Here is a 17,500-nt window from a genome sequence, read left to right on the forward strand (position 1 = left end):
GCAGAGACAGCAAAACTTCTCGCGTGTTATTAATTATTTCTCGGAACAAACACCGAAAGATGAAAGTAACATTACACTCCCACGGACATGAAGGTGTTGGACACGAGGCTACACGAGACAAACACTAGCCAGCATAAAGTTGAACGCTTTCGTGAGTGCGAAAAGAGGGGGAAATGAGAAGGGCATTTGCTTCCGTCTGGGTCGCTTTCTAGGCTGAAGGGTCCGGCTGAAGTTCCCCTTTATCTATTTACTGTATCACTCTAACTGCCACTCTGTAAACTTTGTTCCGCTAGCGCTGTAGCGTATTTCTGTAGAAGTGGCTTCAAATGATGAAAAGCTTTTATAGCCGCAGTGCTGTGCCGGGGGCTTTAGTGGGCTCTTAAGGTCGCCCGGAACCGGTCGCTCTGTTGCTGAATCCAATTTCCAATGTTCCAAAACAGTTTTCTCCAAATACTTTCCCTACGCATTAGCAAGCTTAAACTTGGCTTATTAATTTTATTCTCCCTCCCCCTTCCCCATCGACCGAAAACTCTCGCAAGTCCCTCGAGCATCCGCTTGAAGCATCACTTTTCCTATTCAACCACGCGAACCGCCTCCACCACCACCACCGTGATGATGATCTGCGCCCACTGGAGGGGAAAAATATCGAAAAATGCCTCCTAACCTCCTCCTTCTCCCTTTTGTCGGAATCTCATTTCATGGCGGTTGCGTTAATGTGGGATCCAATTTGCGATTAAATTCTGAGCCGCGTGGCTCTGGCCACTCCGCAGCCGTGCAAACATACACTCGGTGAACTCGGTGTTCGGTTGGCCATCGTGAAGCGACGGAACGGTGTGGAGGATAAAGGATTCATGGTGCTTGGTGATAGAGCGCTCGATGCTACCGTGGCCCACAGATCCTGCGGATGGACTTGATGTTGCTTTCAAAGGATTACTCAGCAAATTCAGACACACTCTCGATGCGCAGATCGGTGTGCCACGTGCGAGGTGCTCTTTTCGCAATGCAGCTCCATCAAACGCTTGTGTTGGTTTAGTCCGGGTCTGGGGAGCGACGGCTAGGTGACCCAGGACGCGGAGTAATAAATATTATGTTTCACACAATTTACTCAGCATTGCGGTAGGTAGGTAGGCTTGCTTCAAAAGATTCACCACGATTCACCAGACCTTGGCTCACGTTCTGCGACAGACGACGACGAGTGACAGCAGCCGAGCGCCGGCAGTTCAGTGGCTCGAATTGATCGGATTGATGATTGCTTTTTGCCACGCGTTCGTGCGTTCCTCTCGCCGGGTTCTCAGGTTACATGGGTGCGATACCGCGATTGTTTGATCCGCCAAATGCCGAATCCGACCACAACTTGTGGAATGCGTATTGTGTTGGGCTTTGTGGGCAAAGCAAACGAAACAATTAATTCGAATGATTGCTTCTTCGAAGCGCACGGCATGGCGAGGCGTTGGAAGTGACACAAACACATCATAAATCCCGCAAACCATCGTGCGCGTGTTTCAAGGAAGCGTATTTAAGTGTGACAGGCAACAGAAGTGGCCATTAAACAATCACGTTCATTTACGAACCCATCAACCCGACGACGATGATGTTGATGACATGAACGGTACGCTCGTAGCGACATGACATTCGGTGTTTATGCTTTTCACCGCTGTTCACTGCTACATAGCTCGTTGGTGCAGTAATGAAAACAGCAGCTTTTACGAGGCCAACGCGAAGGAAAACACCGTACTTAACACATGACCCCGGTACACGAGCTGGGATAATATTTTCATTGCAAATGCGGGGCGCAGGACGACGTCATTTCGATTGCCTCCATTTTCATGGCGTGATCGAAGTGAAGACTTACGAGCAGTACGCTGTAAAATGTACGCTGGATTGGTGATTGGATGCGTAAATCCATGGAAAAAAACGGAAAAATGAAAAACACCATGCGTCTCCATCGTGCCACGTGGTACGAAACGAAAGGATCGAATCCCTGTCCTTGAGCTGGAGGCACGGTTTTTTTTGCCTTCATTTTGTGCTGAGATCATATTGCGGCAGCCTTTCCAGCTCATGCTGCAGGAAGATGATGGGTGATGCCAGTGAAATCTTTCAGACCGTCCCAACAGACAGCATGTCCCCGCACTCGCACACCACGTAGTCGTTCGGTTTGACTTTCGCTCTATTCGATGTGTAAATCCTCGATGGCTCGCTGCCAAACCGGAGGACCTTGAAAAGAGGACGAAGCATCGTATGCATCCGGTAACCCTGACATTGGAATAACCGACGGGCGATGGAGAAGAACCGGGCGTAGATTAGCTCTTCCTTTTTCTTCCTCCATTCGGGATCATGTACCATGGGGCGCGTGGAAAGTTTCTCTCTCTCTCGAGAGAGAGAGCCACATTTCATCATGTTCTTCGAAATCCATTTAAACTAAATTTAATTTACTCGTCTCCTCTCGCCTCGCAAACAACTTGTAGGCAGATGCTTGCTGCTGATTTTCTGGGGCCCCGGGGGCAACCAAAATGCAAGTTTGCGGCACCGTCATCGCATGATACGTTCAGACGCAGTGGAATGATTCATGAAATTCGTGATTTGGTGTTAAATGCTGTGGCTCGCTTCGTGTAAAATGTTTTCACCACCACCAATACCACAGAAAAACAGCGAAAAGAAGAAAAACCATACACTCACATGCAGCGCTCTTACCATTTCGATCACTTCCGAGAAGTCCTTGTTCAGATCATCGATCACGAACGGGTAGCCGTTGTGATGGGAACCGCTGCGGAAATGTGTCGAATTTATCTGTAAAGTAGAGGGGAAAAAGATGGAAAAAGGAAAGAATTAGTGAGAAGAATACGGTAAACCAGAGTACATTTATATTTATTAGATATTCCTTCCTCCGTTTGCACTGAACTGAACTGAAACGAGTAATTATCCGATTCAAAGGGAGAGTGGTAGAAGTTGAGGAAAAGACAGGAAGTCATCACCACAGAGCAGAAAAGAAAAACAGTAGCAGTAAACCGGAAGCTCGGAAGCTCTGAAAGCCGGAAGCCTTGAGCCCCCCGGACCGTAATCAACGATGCCAATCACATTATGCGCCGCATTGTTTCAATCTATCCTGCATGCAGATATGGGTTAGATCCATCTATCCTCCAGCGTAGCGATGGACGAGTGGAAGAGAAAAACGAAGAAAAACGAAGCGCCTCGCATCGTTAGAGATGTGGAAGAATGGTCCAGCAGCTGATGAGAGAGGAGGACCGGAAACAACAACAACCAAAGCATAGCCAACTGTGCTCAACACAGCAGACCATGACATGGTTCGTGGTGTTTCGATTTTCTGCGTGATTTACTAACACGCACCATACACGCGTGATGTTTGAGCACGCCTTTGATTGATGTTGATCTCTCTGGTGGTCCCCCACCGTCCTCCCCAACACAACAACTTTCCAGTTCCAGAGAGGGGAGTAGGGTTGCCTCTGATGAAATGCGCCATAACCTCACACTCCTGTTACGCTACGGCAAGCACGCAGCAGTAGCACCAGAAGCACGAGCGACGTGCCCGAACGGACAGAGACAAGGATCAGGATCCAGCTGTGGCCAATGCAAGCATATCTCGGAATTGTCTGTCTCTTGTATGTGTGTCTACGAGTGTGTCTATATGGAGCAGACAGTGGGATTCATGGTTTCGAAATGGCTTCCGGGTGCAATTCCCAATCCTCGACATCGCAGCCCGCTGGATGTAGAGCTTCCAACAAACAGAATGTCAATGAAAAAAGGGACATTGTAATTTGAATTTTATGATAAACTCCGGGAACCCCCCCCCAGAATGTCAGAAAGTAATAACTGGCATATCAATTAATTAAATACGCTTCTCCGCGACGGAGTACGAAGCTGAAAAGTGAATAAATTGCACAACAACTTTCACCACCGTGGCCGTGGCCGTGACCGTGGTGTGGAATGAATGCGAAATGAAGCTGGCACTCGCTGCCGGGGGCCCTTTTTTGGAGTGAATCCTGTGGAAGGGCTTAATGTCACATTCCGATAGCACAGGGCAATGTTAATGGAGAAAAGATTGAATTTCCCGTCGTAATCACGCCGTTATTGCATTTCACAGTGAGCAATCCAATGCCCAATGGAAACGATGCACAGACAGCATCGAAGCATCGCACTGGAAATGTTTCTTTCGCGGATTGTTTCCCAATAATGCTGCCTCCGGATAAGCACTCGAATGTCAAATGAGGCCGAAATGAGAGACGAGGCGTGTAATGAAAACATTTTTGGGAAACAATCCCAGCTAATACGCACCCTTCCGGCTGTCGAGTGTGCCCTAACGATGCGCTGGCGGAAATGTGCGTCACTGCGGCTAATAAGATGGCAGTGCACGGGAAGAAGGCGCACAGACTAATGCCACCTGGCAGACAAAAATGACCCAACAAAAATAAAGAATATAAAAAGAATGGCGGACTAGCAGAGGAAGATTGTTAAAACGGGATGATTTCGAAGGACACACTCATCGGCAAAGACAAAGGCAGCTTTATGGAGCAGGCTAATGGAAAATAATTCGCATAAATTGAAAACTTTCTCCGCATGGAAAACGAGGGTGTTTGGGTTTCGCTTGTTTTCTTGTTGTCTATTCCGGCGGGGCGGGGTTGAGGGCGCTGGGTTTACGAAATACTTTTTAATTCATTTTTTTCTCCGGTTCCGGTGCTTTCGGTGCTGTACCCCCATCAGCTACGGCCGGTCGCTGTCGCTAATCCCGTCTGTCGGAATCTGTTCTTCCGCTCCAAAACGACACTCTAAAAGCCTGTCGAGCGAACGAGACCTTCGTCACTGCTGCTGCTGCTGCTGCTTACGGGGCGCGACAAACGCGAGATAATGAGGGAAAGTAGATGCGCAGACCACAACGACGACACCCTAGCCCGAAGAAATCCTTTTGAGCGTTGGTAGATGAAGAGAGAGCGAGAGAGAGAGAGCATTAATGGTGACACCGTCCACCGAGCCTATAAGATGCGCATTTCAGGTTAGGTCCAAAGTCCGAAAATAGATTCCTATTTCTGTGTTACGAAATCAAACACCAAAATAGGTGCGTGGCTAGTGGCCTTACCCAGAGTCACGTAGCAGCTTTGTTTGGTCAGATTACTGCCCGACCCGGTGCGTATTATCTACTCCACTGTCCGGGTCGTGAGTGATCGAAATTGGGCAATGCAATCCACGTGGTTTAATAAAAAAGGAGATAAAACCTGTAAGAGGAGGAGCTCAGCGTTGTGATGTCTTCGTCAGCAGCAGCAGCAGCAGCAGCACCCTTTCGCTGAGCCAGCCAAGACAAAAAGCCATCTAAATGGCGCCCAGCATACCGAGTGGCAGCGTCAGCCAAAACAAAAAACCAGCAAAAAGAATGTCATGGTCTTCGGGAGTGGGAGGAGCACTGGCTTCGGCCTTGTCTCTTGTAGCCCTCAGCTCGTGCTACTTTTTATGCACGAGAGCACGCCAGTTCCGGTGGGATGCGTATGCGCCGGGGGGTCTCATTCTCATCTAACGTCTCCATGTTCGATGAGACCAAACACGCCCGGCTGGAGTATCTTAATTTTTGCCACGTAAACGAACGGTCCCAGACGCAGTGTGTCGATTCGGTGTTGATGGTGTTGATGATATGGTGACCGCGGCAACGACAGTGAATGGATTCTGATTTATGCGCCCGCCCGACACCGGCACACGTTTTTGCGTTCACCCGCACGACGCGAACAGAATTCTCGCCGGAGGCCCAGGTTTTTTCCTCATATTTTTGTTGTCGCTTTATTCTATTCTACTCCTATCAGTTGCCGATGGCCATTGTCCTTTGGTAGTGCTGAGTCAGCGCATTGGTTGTTTATTGTTTACGATGAGCAAAGTCCTATCACAGACTCCTTTACTGTTCCTTGTTCGAGCCGCTTCAAGCCAACGAAGGATACCGAAGGGCACAAACCGCGCTCAGAATAGTTCCATAAAGCGCTGGCTGTGCATCACAGCAATGCTTCCCTGGTTTCAATGCGATGTGCAGCAGTACAACAAGATGGCCGTTTAAAGCCCACTCTCTCTCTTCCTTACTCTCTCTGTCGCTGCACAGTGAAAAGCGACGACAAGCCGCACAATCAGCATTGGCCAACAGAAACGAACGAAAGTTTGAATGGCCAAGGCCCACGGAAGACGCAACCACGACGTGAATCAAGAGCCATACTGAAGGCCCCTCTGTCCCTGCGCCAATCCTAGACCCCAGACTAGAGCAGCGGACTCTGCTTTTGAAAAGTGAAACCGAATGGAAATGAGAGCGCCTGGAAATGGAGCGAATCGTCGTGCACACTGGCTTCGGCATTCAGCGCTTCACCACCACTCCCACCACAAGAAAACTCTATCTTCCCCCTTCCTTGAGCGCACTCGAACGCGATGATAAGCGTCCAAAGGTGGTGGATAATGGTGAGGAGGGTACAGGGGATGGGCCACCGTTCCCGTTTGTTTGCCGTTTCCGAGCTACCGATGAGGTGGAAAAGGTGTGGAAAGGTGTGTTTTTGACAGCGCTTATAAGAAAATTGCTGCTGCTACTGCTGCTGGTCGGTCGGTCGGACGATGGAGGGAGTGGAATATAGATTGTGCAAAACTCTAGACCGACCGGCGGTACCGTGCCACCGTATTGCGTCAAAACCCGGGCGATAAAGTTGTGGTGTGAGCCACGATAATGAATAATCCCGTCGTTGGCCTTTGCGGACGAACGGGAGGAAGAACACGACAACGACGACGACGACGACGAGATGATGGTTAGAGGAACTTTTTATCAGCCACAACATACGATAGAAAGTTTTTGTGTGTATCTGTGGAAGGCGAAACCAAATGCCAGGCAACACTTCAAATGCCAGGCAGCAGTTGAGGCAAAGTTCTGGTAATTTAACTTTAAACTTATCATCCCGGGACCCGTGTTTCTCGAGATATGAAAATTGTCAACTGTTTCAACATACTTTCTCCCCGGGAATGCTACAAGGTACTAAGAGGTTTGTGGAAATGCTAGTTCGCAATCCAATCAACTGGAACACTTTTAATGAGTTACGAATCGCACAACAGTCACCACGGTTTGTGATAAATCAAAGAACGAATCAATCAACGAGGACTGTAAACACACGCGCGAGCGTGGACGCGACAGCCCTCTTCCCTGTTCGCCACTCCTATCGGCCACACGTGATGCAACGGAGCGACACGTTTCGAATGAATGGCCGGCCGGCCAGGCCGGGACGGGAACTGTTCGTAATCACATTATGCATTACCCGTGAAACCCTAGCACCCTCACGGCAGTACGGCGGTGCTGCTGCTGCTGCTGCTGTTACAAATAACATTCAGCAACAATTGCACAACACCAGCACGAGAACGTCATCAAAGCATCCCACCACTACTACCACCAGTTGCATGTTATGGTGGCCAAACATGTAACAATCAGTTCCTCTTGGGTGGTACGACGCCTCTGGTCTGGCACTGGGGGCCACATACGCCCACTAAATTGTCCAACGCGGTCCCATGGGATGGGATTGATGGTTTGTCGCTAAATGCAATGTTTGCTGACGTGCGCTCGGGGTGCTGTGCCGTTGCACTCGATTTGCAGAATCATTAATTTGAAGTCAATGATGAGTGGGTGCATGTTGGAATGGAATTTGAATTGTCTGGATCACGAGAAAGTACAGTTTGGAATTTTAAGGATTTGTACATTATTAGGATAATAAATTATTTAAAAAAATATCGGTTGAAATGGTCCTTTTAATGCAATACTGTACCTATAATTGTCTAGGAAGGATTTTACTTTATTGAACAATATTGTGGTTTTTCGCAATCCAAATAGGCCACGGTAGTCATATAACGGGTATACATGTTCAATTGTAGTAACGCTGCTGAAATATTGTAAAGTAAGTTAAAAGCTAGGGCAAATAATAGCTTTGGTTGAATTTATTGCAATGAAAATCAATCAAAATTGAATTGTTATCCTGATCGAATTTTGAAGTCTAAACCGTGCAGAGAGAAACGAATGAATCTTGAATTGTTCGATGCAATACTCGATGCATGCATCATAAAAGGATAGAACATAGAAAACTGCAACAACATAACCAGATGTTTTCATGTTGTTCCACGAGAAATAACGCTACTTCGCTGTTTATCACAGGTTCTTCTTTTGATAGCGCTACAAATCACATCTCTCGCACCATATGATTCAATAACAAGAAACACGAGCGTGAAAAATATGATACCCGGACGCCGGTCTCATATTGTTTGATGCCATTCTCACGTGTTCGTTGCTGCCGAAGAGCAGAAAGGGCACGGCTTTGGGGCACAATTTGCTGCTGCACACTCTTTAACAACAACTCACCTCGACACCACTCCGACTCAGGTCCATCTCAGTGGAGTGATGCGAGCATAAAGGACAGGAGATGGTTGGAGATGGATGCTGCTGCTGCTGCTGCTGCCGCCGCGTGTCGTTAATATTTCATTTTGAACATTCCATCAAGAGGTATACCTTTTTATGGTTTTCCACATTTTTGCTTCCGCATAACCACCACCACATTCACTTACTCACCGATCCACCTTTATGCCCTAGCGACGGGTGTGTCATGCGAAGGTTCGTAACGCTCGGAAGCGGAACTTCACGCGGCTGATCTGGCCAGCAAAAACGAACCTGACAGCTTTTGAAATATTATCGCATTACACGGTTTCCCTTTTTCTCCGAATTTGACGGCTCGAATCACATCCAATCTCTTCCGTTTATCTGCTTCCCTTCACGATCGCTGGCGGCCTATCACGAGCCGGGGTTCCGCAGTGGGATGCTGGGTTACCGAGGATATCAGGAGCCCTCGGGCACGGCAGTGTGGCCGTAATCGCATTAGTAAAAGGGCCACAATGATGTATAGCAGTAGCCTAGCAAACATCAAAGGGATGCGAATGCCGATACCTTCACCCGCCCCGCAAAAAAAGGATGTTTACGACGATTGCTGATGCCTTTAAGTTCGAACGGTTCGTTTTAAAACGCAATTGCCTTTCAAATCGATTCAATTCAAAACAGTAAACCTTCGAAACGTTTCTCACTTTTCTTCTGCACGAGCAAAAAGTGGAGCAAAATAATAGTAGATCGTCAATGGAGCGGTAGCAGCACGGACAAACTAACGAGCTGATTGCTCTCAATCAGCTGGCACGCCCATCCATCACGCAACGAAGTTTCATTTTTCTTCCGCTTGCGGGTGTGTACGGCGGATGATGGTCTTCTAGCCTTGGAACACCGGAACCGGAAGGCCCCAGCCACAAAGAAAGTGAAAGAAATGAAGTGCCGTCGCGTAGGCCCTCGAGGCGCCTCCATCATTTCTATGAAACGCTCTTACTTGGAGCTTCTGGTCGCAGCAACCGCTTGCCGGCTGCCACTGAGCAGTTCCAGGAAAAAGGAAACGATCGTCGCAGGAATGGGAGTGCGTTGTGGAGTGTCGGAATTCGGAATGTTAAGCTGTTCCTCTCTCCGGCGGAGTGCAGTTAATTGGTTCGAGGACGACACTTTGCGACAGATGGTAAACAAGTCGAGCGTGGTGTTTTCATCTTTCCGTTTAGTAAATTAATTATTTCAATAATCATGTTGAATTGGAATGATTAAAGAAGATGATTCACTTGAATTCCAGTTGATGCACTGGATAATTATTCACAACACGCCTGAAGCAAATATTTCTGCACCGAATCATCTAATGCTCGAGCATGTTTATCGTAATATACACCCCTGTTTTCACCAAAGTGGCATTTGAAGCTTAAACAACCACAAGACAGTAGGCAAATATTTAGAAAACCAAAGCAAGACAACAGACCAGCGCTTGTCACCGGCGCATATCAGTACACCTCATCTTTATCACCATCATCTTGAGCCCAGCTCACCCAGCTAATATATGGCTTGGTTGTCTCGTCACCTGCGCTCTCCCCGCAATGAAGTAACAACGCCAGGTCGAGTGCCATCGGAGTGCAATACATTTTTCCACGAAAAGCGACGCCCAGGTTGCAAAGTTTGTTAGTCTCGTGCCAAAAATATCCTTCGCTTCGTTCAATTAAATTTGCATCACAAACTCGGGGTCGCGAGACCGCGAGACACGAGAGTCACCGACTTGAAAACTGCGTATGACGCACTGGCCACAAGCCTACCTCACTCGCTAAAGACTATCTGATGACACCCCACGGACTCGACATTGTTGCAGACGATAAAATGACGGTGGTTCGTTGCAGAGCATAGGCATCGGGCCAACGACACTGGCTGGCCGCATGGGGATGGGTACCGATGAATCATGGCACAAGATAACACAAAAGCATGGCTGCGGTCTCGCGGTGCTTAGCCTCTTAGCCTGCCGGAGCGACACACAGAGAGTAGCCAATTATCTCGAAGAAGGTGTTTGTAAAGGTTTTTTGTGGCTCAAACGACGACGAACGAACTCGCCACGTGAAGGTAAGCGAGTGAACGAAAAAGCATTAACAGAGTGTGTCTTCGAGTGACTCCCTCGAAACATCTTCGAGCGTTTGACCGTTAAAGTGTGCCCGAAATGATGATTATTCATTTAGATAAGCGCTGAGCAATGCTGGGGAAGATAATAATAAAAAAAAACAACAACTCAGGCCACAGCAACAGATAAAGACCAAGCACAGGGCACACGCATACCTTCGGTGCAATGAACGGTTTCGAGCAACCACAGCAGCAACAAAAAACCCTCTAATTCCTTAACCTCGCACGGTTGCCGTGGATCGCGCGCGCGACCTTCCGATGCCAGCAGACGACGTTCCGACTTGGACTTGGACACTGACGTCAATGGCAGACGCTGGACGCGGGCATGGAGAGAGAGGGAGCGTAATTTGTGCCGATATCAACCGCTCTTCTACACCACCTTCTGGGCTCGAATCGCCGTCATCGAGTGGAACCGAAACGAAGTCCGGGTACGGGCACCACAAGTCCTCCAAGACCCAAAGGGTTACGCCTGAATCGTCGTCGACGGCAAGGATGGTGAAGACATAAAAACAAAAGCACCGATCCAGGGTGCTCCAGAAATATGGCGCACAGCACGGTATATCGGACGGATACGCTCCTATCGGATCGGATCGGCGAAAAGGGGGGGAAAGCCCTGGAGCTGTGCTGGAAGAAAATGATTTCTACTTAATCATGAAAATTGTCCCTGCTTTCTTTCGCCTCTCCCCCCTTTCCGTTGTGGTTGCGGTGACGGTTTTCTGACCTTTCCCCCTTGCCAAAGGGAGAGAGAAAGAGAGAGTGACGCTTCAGGAGTTACGGCGCAGCGAATATGAAACATTAGCCTGTGCTGAGTTGCTGTGTCCGTGGCCAGGAGTGGCCAGTAGTTGCCTTCATTTGGCTTTGGTATTGGTGCGAGCTTATTTATGGACAACAACATTACACTCTGTGTCCTAGCGAACAACGCGAGTGGATTGTTTCTTATCACCGAAGGATCAAGGTGGGGAAGGAAGAAAATGCAAATAAGAAACTATTAATCATGCGACACCGTACCCTGTGGCGCATTATTGTTTCACAAAATTCGTCAAATTTGAACCCAAACATTGCGTTCCAGTGTATCGATCCATCGGAGACGTTGAAAAGGGAATACGTCCAACGGGGATGAATCCCCTCGCCTGAATTCCCGGAATGCAGCCCAAATATCGCCATCGATCGGCACATTCGATAGATAGACACCCTCGAAGCAGTAGCTGCCTCCGATGCCTGCGTGATGGAAACAGGGAAGTGAATTCCGTGACCTTCCAGCACTGTCCGCCACTGTCTGTTTGCCTGTTGACCGATGATATGCTCCCTTGAGCGACAGGCTGGCTGTATGCCGGCGTCCAAAGTAAATTCAAGCGAAAGTAGGCCAACGGCACCCGATGGCCGACGTTTGGAGCCACGGATAACCAGGGCCACGGGTACGGGATCTGCCAAGTTTGACTGCACGTAATTTATGGCATTTGAAGAACTAGGAGGGGAGCCACGGGGACACGATTTGGGAGAGAGCCTTCACATTTTTGGTATCGTCTCTTCGTCTTCGGTTCGTCGTCGTCGGGTTCAATGTTTGATTAGATGATTCCCCGGAACCAGCTAAATCTTGCTTATTGCCGAGCGATTAAACCAAACGCCGATTGCTCCAACATCAAGCATAACTTTGCCGAGCCCCGGGAATTGCCCTTTGGTGTCGAGTCTCCGTCGAGAAGGGTAATGAATGGATGCAGTAAACGAATTCGCCCCCCCCCCCCCCCCTAATCAGGCCAGGTTGTTGGGTGAGCATCAGGGAAATCATCTTCTAGCGAACCTCTAATGGCAGTCATCGTGAGATAATAAAGCCAGACTAGAGTTCCGCCTCGGGGGAAATCATCGCACGCACGCGCACCAGCCTTTGGCGCTCGTGGCAGCTTACGATTAATTAGTGGAATTCAAAGGGGGGCCATGTAATTTATGCTACAACAGTATTTAACAACTCAACGCATCGCCATTTTAACATTCATAAATTGTGTTCCACAAAATGTGTGCTGCTGGATTTATGGTACCGAGGATCAGGATCTTCAGTCGTTAATGGGCCACCATGGGCCAGATTAAACAATAGTTCTTCCGTTCGTTCGCCCGTCTGGGGGGGAAGTGCTACACATCATTAGACGACTATACACATCTACCACCATCACCGTGCAACTAATCCAGAAAACAAATGATTGAACATTACATTAAGCGCTTTGCTCACAGCGTGCAGAACGGGAAATCCATTCGCCCGGATGGGAATTGATTGAGAAAGTAATTGCAAGGCGTTGGCGCACATTACCGGTACAAGGCGTCTCCTCCGGAACAAATGGCCACCACCATTTGCTGCCGGGCGGGCTGGGGGATTAAGTGTTTGTGGAGCATTACGTTGACTGGCGCTGCTTATGCCATTATGTCTTAGAAGTACGGAAATAGGCCACACACTCTTGCACACGCCGGCTCACGGGCGTGTTATCGTCGTCATCCCGCTGCGTTGTAACAGCATTTACCGACAATTTGGGCAAATATTGTGCCGGGCCGTGCTGTGCTGTGCTGTGGCGTAGCGTAGCGTGGCGTGGCGTTAGCGTCAACAAGCAAAGTCTTTCCGTAGACCAGACGAGGAGGGGCTGGTGGTGAGATCACATGCAAATTGATTGTATTATCGGGTCGCCGGGCAGACCGGGTGGGTAGACAATATTGACGAGTTTGTCAAGCGACTCATGAGATAGCACCCCACTGGTAGCACCACTTTGCAGTGGTCTGCGCTATCAGCATTGCCATCGTCTTGTCTGGGTCTTGGAGTAACAAATGGTGGATCGTATGGTGCTTTACTTTGTCAAACAAACCGACAGACCGAGAACCATCGAATATTTGCAATTTGCAAGAGCTGTTGCGAAGACGAAGAGCACCGGCAATTGTTTATTGCCATAAAACACCACAAAAGACAGCCCAGACTGGAACCGGGCAAAGTTATCTTACATTACTTCTCCAACAGAATGGCCGTTTCGAAGGCAGAACATAACATTAAACTGTACCTTCGTGCCACAGAAAGGCGTGCTTATCGATTGCCAGACCGACATGCGTCTACGATTCTGCTCTGCTTGCTCGAAGCTCGACCAACACGAAAGGTTAAAATGATATTTTCGTCTCGGCACCGCCACCACCGGCGTGGCAATGCAAAACATCAATAATCAATTTACGGTTCATATTCTTCGGAACCGCAACGGCGCAAAGAAGCTTGAACCGAGTGAATTGGAATCGAAATGCCAGTCCCGGTGCCCTGATGGCAGTAACATCGAGCGAGTCAGTAGACGGACCGGAAGGGGTTGTCTTTTGGGGGGGTGTCCCCGGGGGTGCACACAGTGAAGACTCGCGTACTCGCGACCAGATAACGATCTCGGGTCTTTAAGCTACTAAGCTGTCGCGGGTGTGACGTAAATTGCGACGTCAATGTCAGGCGCCGCACGTCGCACGGCAAGATGGAAGACATACTCGCACGCCGCGGGACAGCGTGATTCGAGGGCGAATGGCAGCGCACCAACACCCTGTCGTGTGTTGTCCTCTGGTTCCCGTGCGGTTGCGAGGTTAGTGGCGGAAATCAGGAGAAAAAAAAACATGAACAGTATTACGGGTACAACTTACGGAAAAGCGAATCTCCTTCTCGAGCACGTTATCGTTAATGACCTGGATGAGGCCCTCCTCGCTGGAATGCAGTATCGGCACGAGAAAGACGTAGGCCGACTTCGTGAGGGCTCGTAGCTGTATGGAGGAGGAGAGGGGAGAGAAAAGGGAAATGATTGCATTAGAGTTCTCGGTTGGTACAACAGTTGATGATGTTTAAATTCGTAGCGCTCAAATGATAAGCATTAGTCGCGTAGAGAGTGAGAGAGGGGGTTTCTAAAGTTCCCCATTACCTCCCAGGCCCATTATTTCGATTTCTGGCTAGAACACGGCTTGAACGGCGGCCAGCGTATTTCGTAATCGGACGAGAGGCGCGCGCGCGTGATTATGTGCCATTACCGGCGTAGTAACGATGATCGTTTTTAAGGGGGGAGGGGGAGAGGGTACAATCCCTCTCCCCGCGAAGGGCGGGAGACATGACATCGTTGCTGATTATGTCATTTTTAATGGTCTGAGAAAACGGCAAAACGGAATCGGAATACAAGCTCTATAGAATTGAAGGAGGCAAATGTGTGCCTGTGTAGCGTTTAAAGCGTTAAAGTGCGGTTAGCTACTAGCAGCCCAGTATCTCCATCAGATCAGTGGTTGATGCAGTTGATTAAACAATAACAAGAACGCTGCACGAGACGCGGACAACGGTGCACAACCACCATCAGCGCGCCATCTCGAATGCTCTAATTGCCTTCACTGCAGCGCCGGATCCGATATGCTCCGGCAACCAGCACCGGCGTTGAGGGTTTTTATTCTATTTTGATTCGTTCGTTTTGCGCGGCGAGTCAAAAGGGCCGGACTGCGGACTGGAGGATGGGCACAGATCTATCGAATTACGGTTACATCACGCCGAGGTCGCCATGAGAGGATCGCGGCTGATCCAACGCGGGGGGAGGAGCCGGGAAGAAATTCAATCGTCGACCAACAATCGAGTTCATTGAGGACGCGATTTTCCCTTGGTCCCCGTTATCCGAAGATCTGCCTATCTAGGGGGAACCTTTTTGACCATGGGACACCCATATCCCGTCTCGACATCTCGGCATGCCAGTAAACACGAGACGAATCGGGAGAAGATGGCCAGGGGGGGGGGGGGGACTTACATGAAGATTGATTTTCATTTGCAACTCCAGCGAGTTGGTGGTGGCGGACAGGGATTGGAAAAGATTCAAGATAATTAGCGGATCACATGGTTCGTAGCCGGCCGCCACCGGGACCGGATTGGCGCCATCGTCGCCTCCATCGTCACCACCGTCGAATCCGTTGCCACCACCGACATCGCCCTCGCCCTCGCCCTCGCCCTCGTCGTCGTTGTCGTCGTCGTCGTGGTCGATGGGGAGCTGTGTGTCCGCCTCGTAGTGGTCCAGGGATGTGATTGCGTCTTGCCGCGTCACGCCCGGAGACGTTGGCGTTCCGCACTTTATCTCGGCCGTATCGACCGACGCCGAACAATCGTCCGACGACATGATTCGTGTTTTGGTTGTTTGTGCTTTTGCTGAAGCGCGATTAGCGCGGGATCACTTGACGATCAATTTACGATGTTTTTGTTTTGGACACGATGGGCACAGCAAATTAGCAGCCGCAGGCCTTTTGCCTTGTGCCTTGTGATAATCGGATCGGATAACACCACGCGCGGGGTTCCACCTTTTTGGGAGAATGGATTTTTTGCACCACTAGCCCGCACATTCAAATTCGCACACAATCACGCATAAAACACATTAACGGACGGTGCACCATAAAATGCACTTTTCCTGTTTAATGCAGCGGCATTAATCGGTTGTGGAACGCCGGCCCGCCAATTTGCCACCCTTTCGGGAATGCGTTGACGAGCTTCACACGAGCGCCGGCACAATGGATCGTTATCTTGAGCTGAGCGCAGGGAGGTACAGGAATTTCGAGACTGCGAGCGGCACTGCACCTGCACCACATGCAACACATGAATGGAAGAATAAAGGCCACGATCTTCGACCGTCACAGATACATACACTTTCTAAAGTGGACACTTGCGGACGCGGATTCACAAAAAAAAACAGCCAAAAACAAACAACCAACCGGTATTACCGGTGCTTCTTTCTTCCCTTTTTTTTGTTGTACACGGCCAAGAACGCGGTAATTGATCGATGTTTTCGATCGCTTTTATGTAATCACCGGCGCGAAACCGGGCACGCACAGGAGGCACCGCGGATGATGAATTTGCACCGCGTGGCCACCGAAAGCACCGGTTACGTTTTGTCCCGCTATTCCCGCACGCGTTTGCTTTATTTGCTTTCGCCTTCTTCTCTTCGCTTTAGTTTGCCTTCACTACGCAGGGAACGGCACGGTACAGAGGCACTGCAGCGAAGGATACTATGCTCGACCACGTGTAATTGCACGCGGGGGGTAGATGCCACTGTACGAGTTCGCGAAACGCTCACGTAAACGGGCGCGATAAGGGATGAGCCGATGCGACATTATAGCGACCCACGTTGTCTACGGCACCACTTCCTGAACGCGACTAGACGGCGATAAAACCCGTGCTCCTTTTGGTACCGCTTGTGCCGAGTAAAGGCCGTAGAATGATGCGCGAGTATGCGGACCACCGAAGCGACCGGAAAGTCCGCCAAGAGATATTTTTTTTAGAGCTTCCACCCGAAAGCATCCGAAGTGTCGTCGTGTTTCAAAGAGAGCGCGTCTACACGTGTACAATAACCCACTGATTTAATAATCACTTGCTTTTCATACATAGTTTTATATTAATATACTAGTCGTTCCCGGCAAACTTCGTTCTGCCGTTCGTGCCGTTCGTACTTATATTTAAGATGTTGGATGTATAGTTTTTAATGCAACATAAAAATGGAAACGGCTTTTACTGTACTGATGCTTCCAATGACACTGATGACCAACATTCAATAATTGTCATCACAATCGGGGAGTGTCGAAACTAATTGTTTGGGAAATGTTAACACACCTCATCCATCTTCTCCTTTTCAACACACGACATTTCACTGTAGGGGCACTCCTTTACTTGATCTTCTGATTGGAGGCATTTTTTCTGTCTATGAAATGACTCAACTAAAATCAGATAGTTTTCTATTTACCACAAATAGTTCTTGATTCAAACCAAAATAATTACCAAACTTAAATCACTTGACAAATCATCGCTGGTTTGCTCAAACAAAGCGTTCTTTAATTGGATGGGGTGCAAAAAATTAAAAACTGATTTTGTGATCACTTTTTTAAACGTATAAACATAACGCAGAGGAAGACGAATTCATCGCGCCAAAAATGAGTGAAATCGGCCCTTCCGTTCTCAAGTTAAGGGCGTACAAACTTTCGAGTTTG

The 17,500-nt window shown here is 49.0% G+C and overlaps 1 protein-coding gene across 2 annotated transcripts in view; it reads right to left on the minus strand.

The window, feature by feature from the left end:
• Window positions 1-16,710, minus strand: part of LOC126573432 (cGMP-dependent 3',5'-cyclic phosphodiesterase-like) — a 38,143-nt gene extending 21,433 nt beyond the window's left edge. Inside the window, exons 1-3 of one of the 2 annotated variants that reach the window (XM_050233564.1) lie at window positions 15,283-16,710; window positions 14,153-14,269; window positions 2,677-2,787 (exon numbers count right to left, since the gene is read on the minus strand). In XM_050233564.1, the coding sequence (XP_050089521.1) occupies window positions 2,677-2,787; window positions 14,153-14,269; window positions 15,283-15,645 (591 nt within the window). In that variant the 5' untranslated portion in view covers window positions 15,646-16,710. The remainder of the gene's footprint in view (window positions 1-2,676; window positions 2,788-14,152; window positions 14,270-15,282) is intronic. The other variant, XM_050233565.1, reaches the window with a different exon arrangement.
• Between the last annotated feature and the right edge of the window lie 790 nt (window positions 16,711-17,500).

The sequence above is a fragment of the Anopheles aquasalis genome, chromosome 2 (assembly GCF_943734665.1).
Source record: "Anopheles aquasalis chromosome 2, idAnoAquaMG_Q_19, whole genome shotgun sequence".
NCBI classification, from domain to species: domain Eukaryota; kingdom Metazoa; phylum Arthropoda; class Insecta; order Diptera; family Culicidae; genus Anopheles; species Anopheles aquasalis.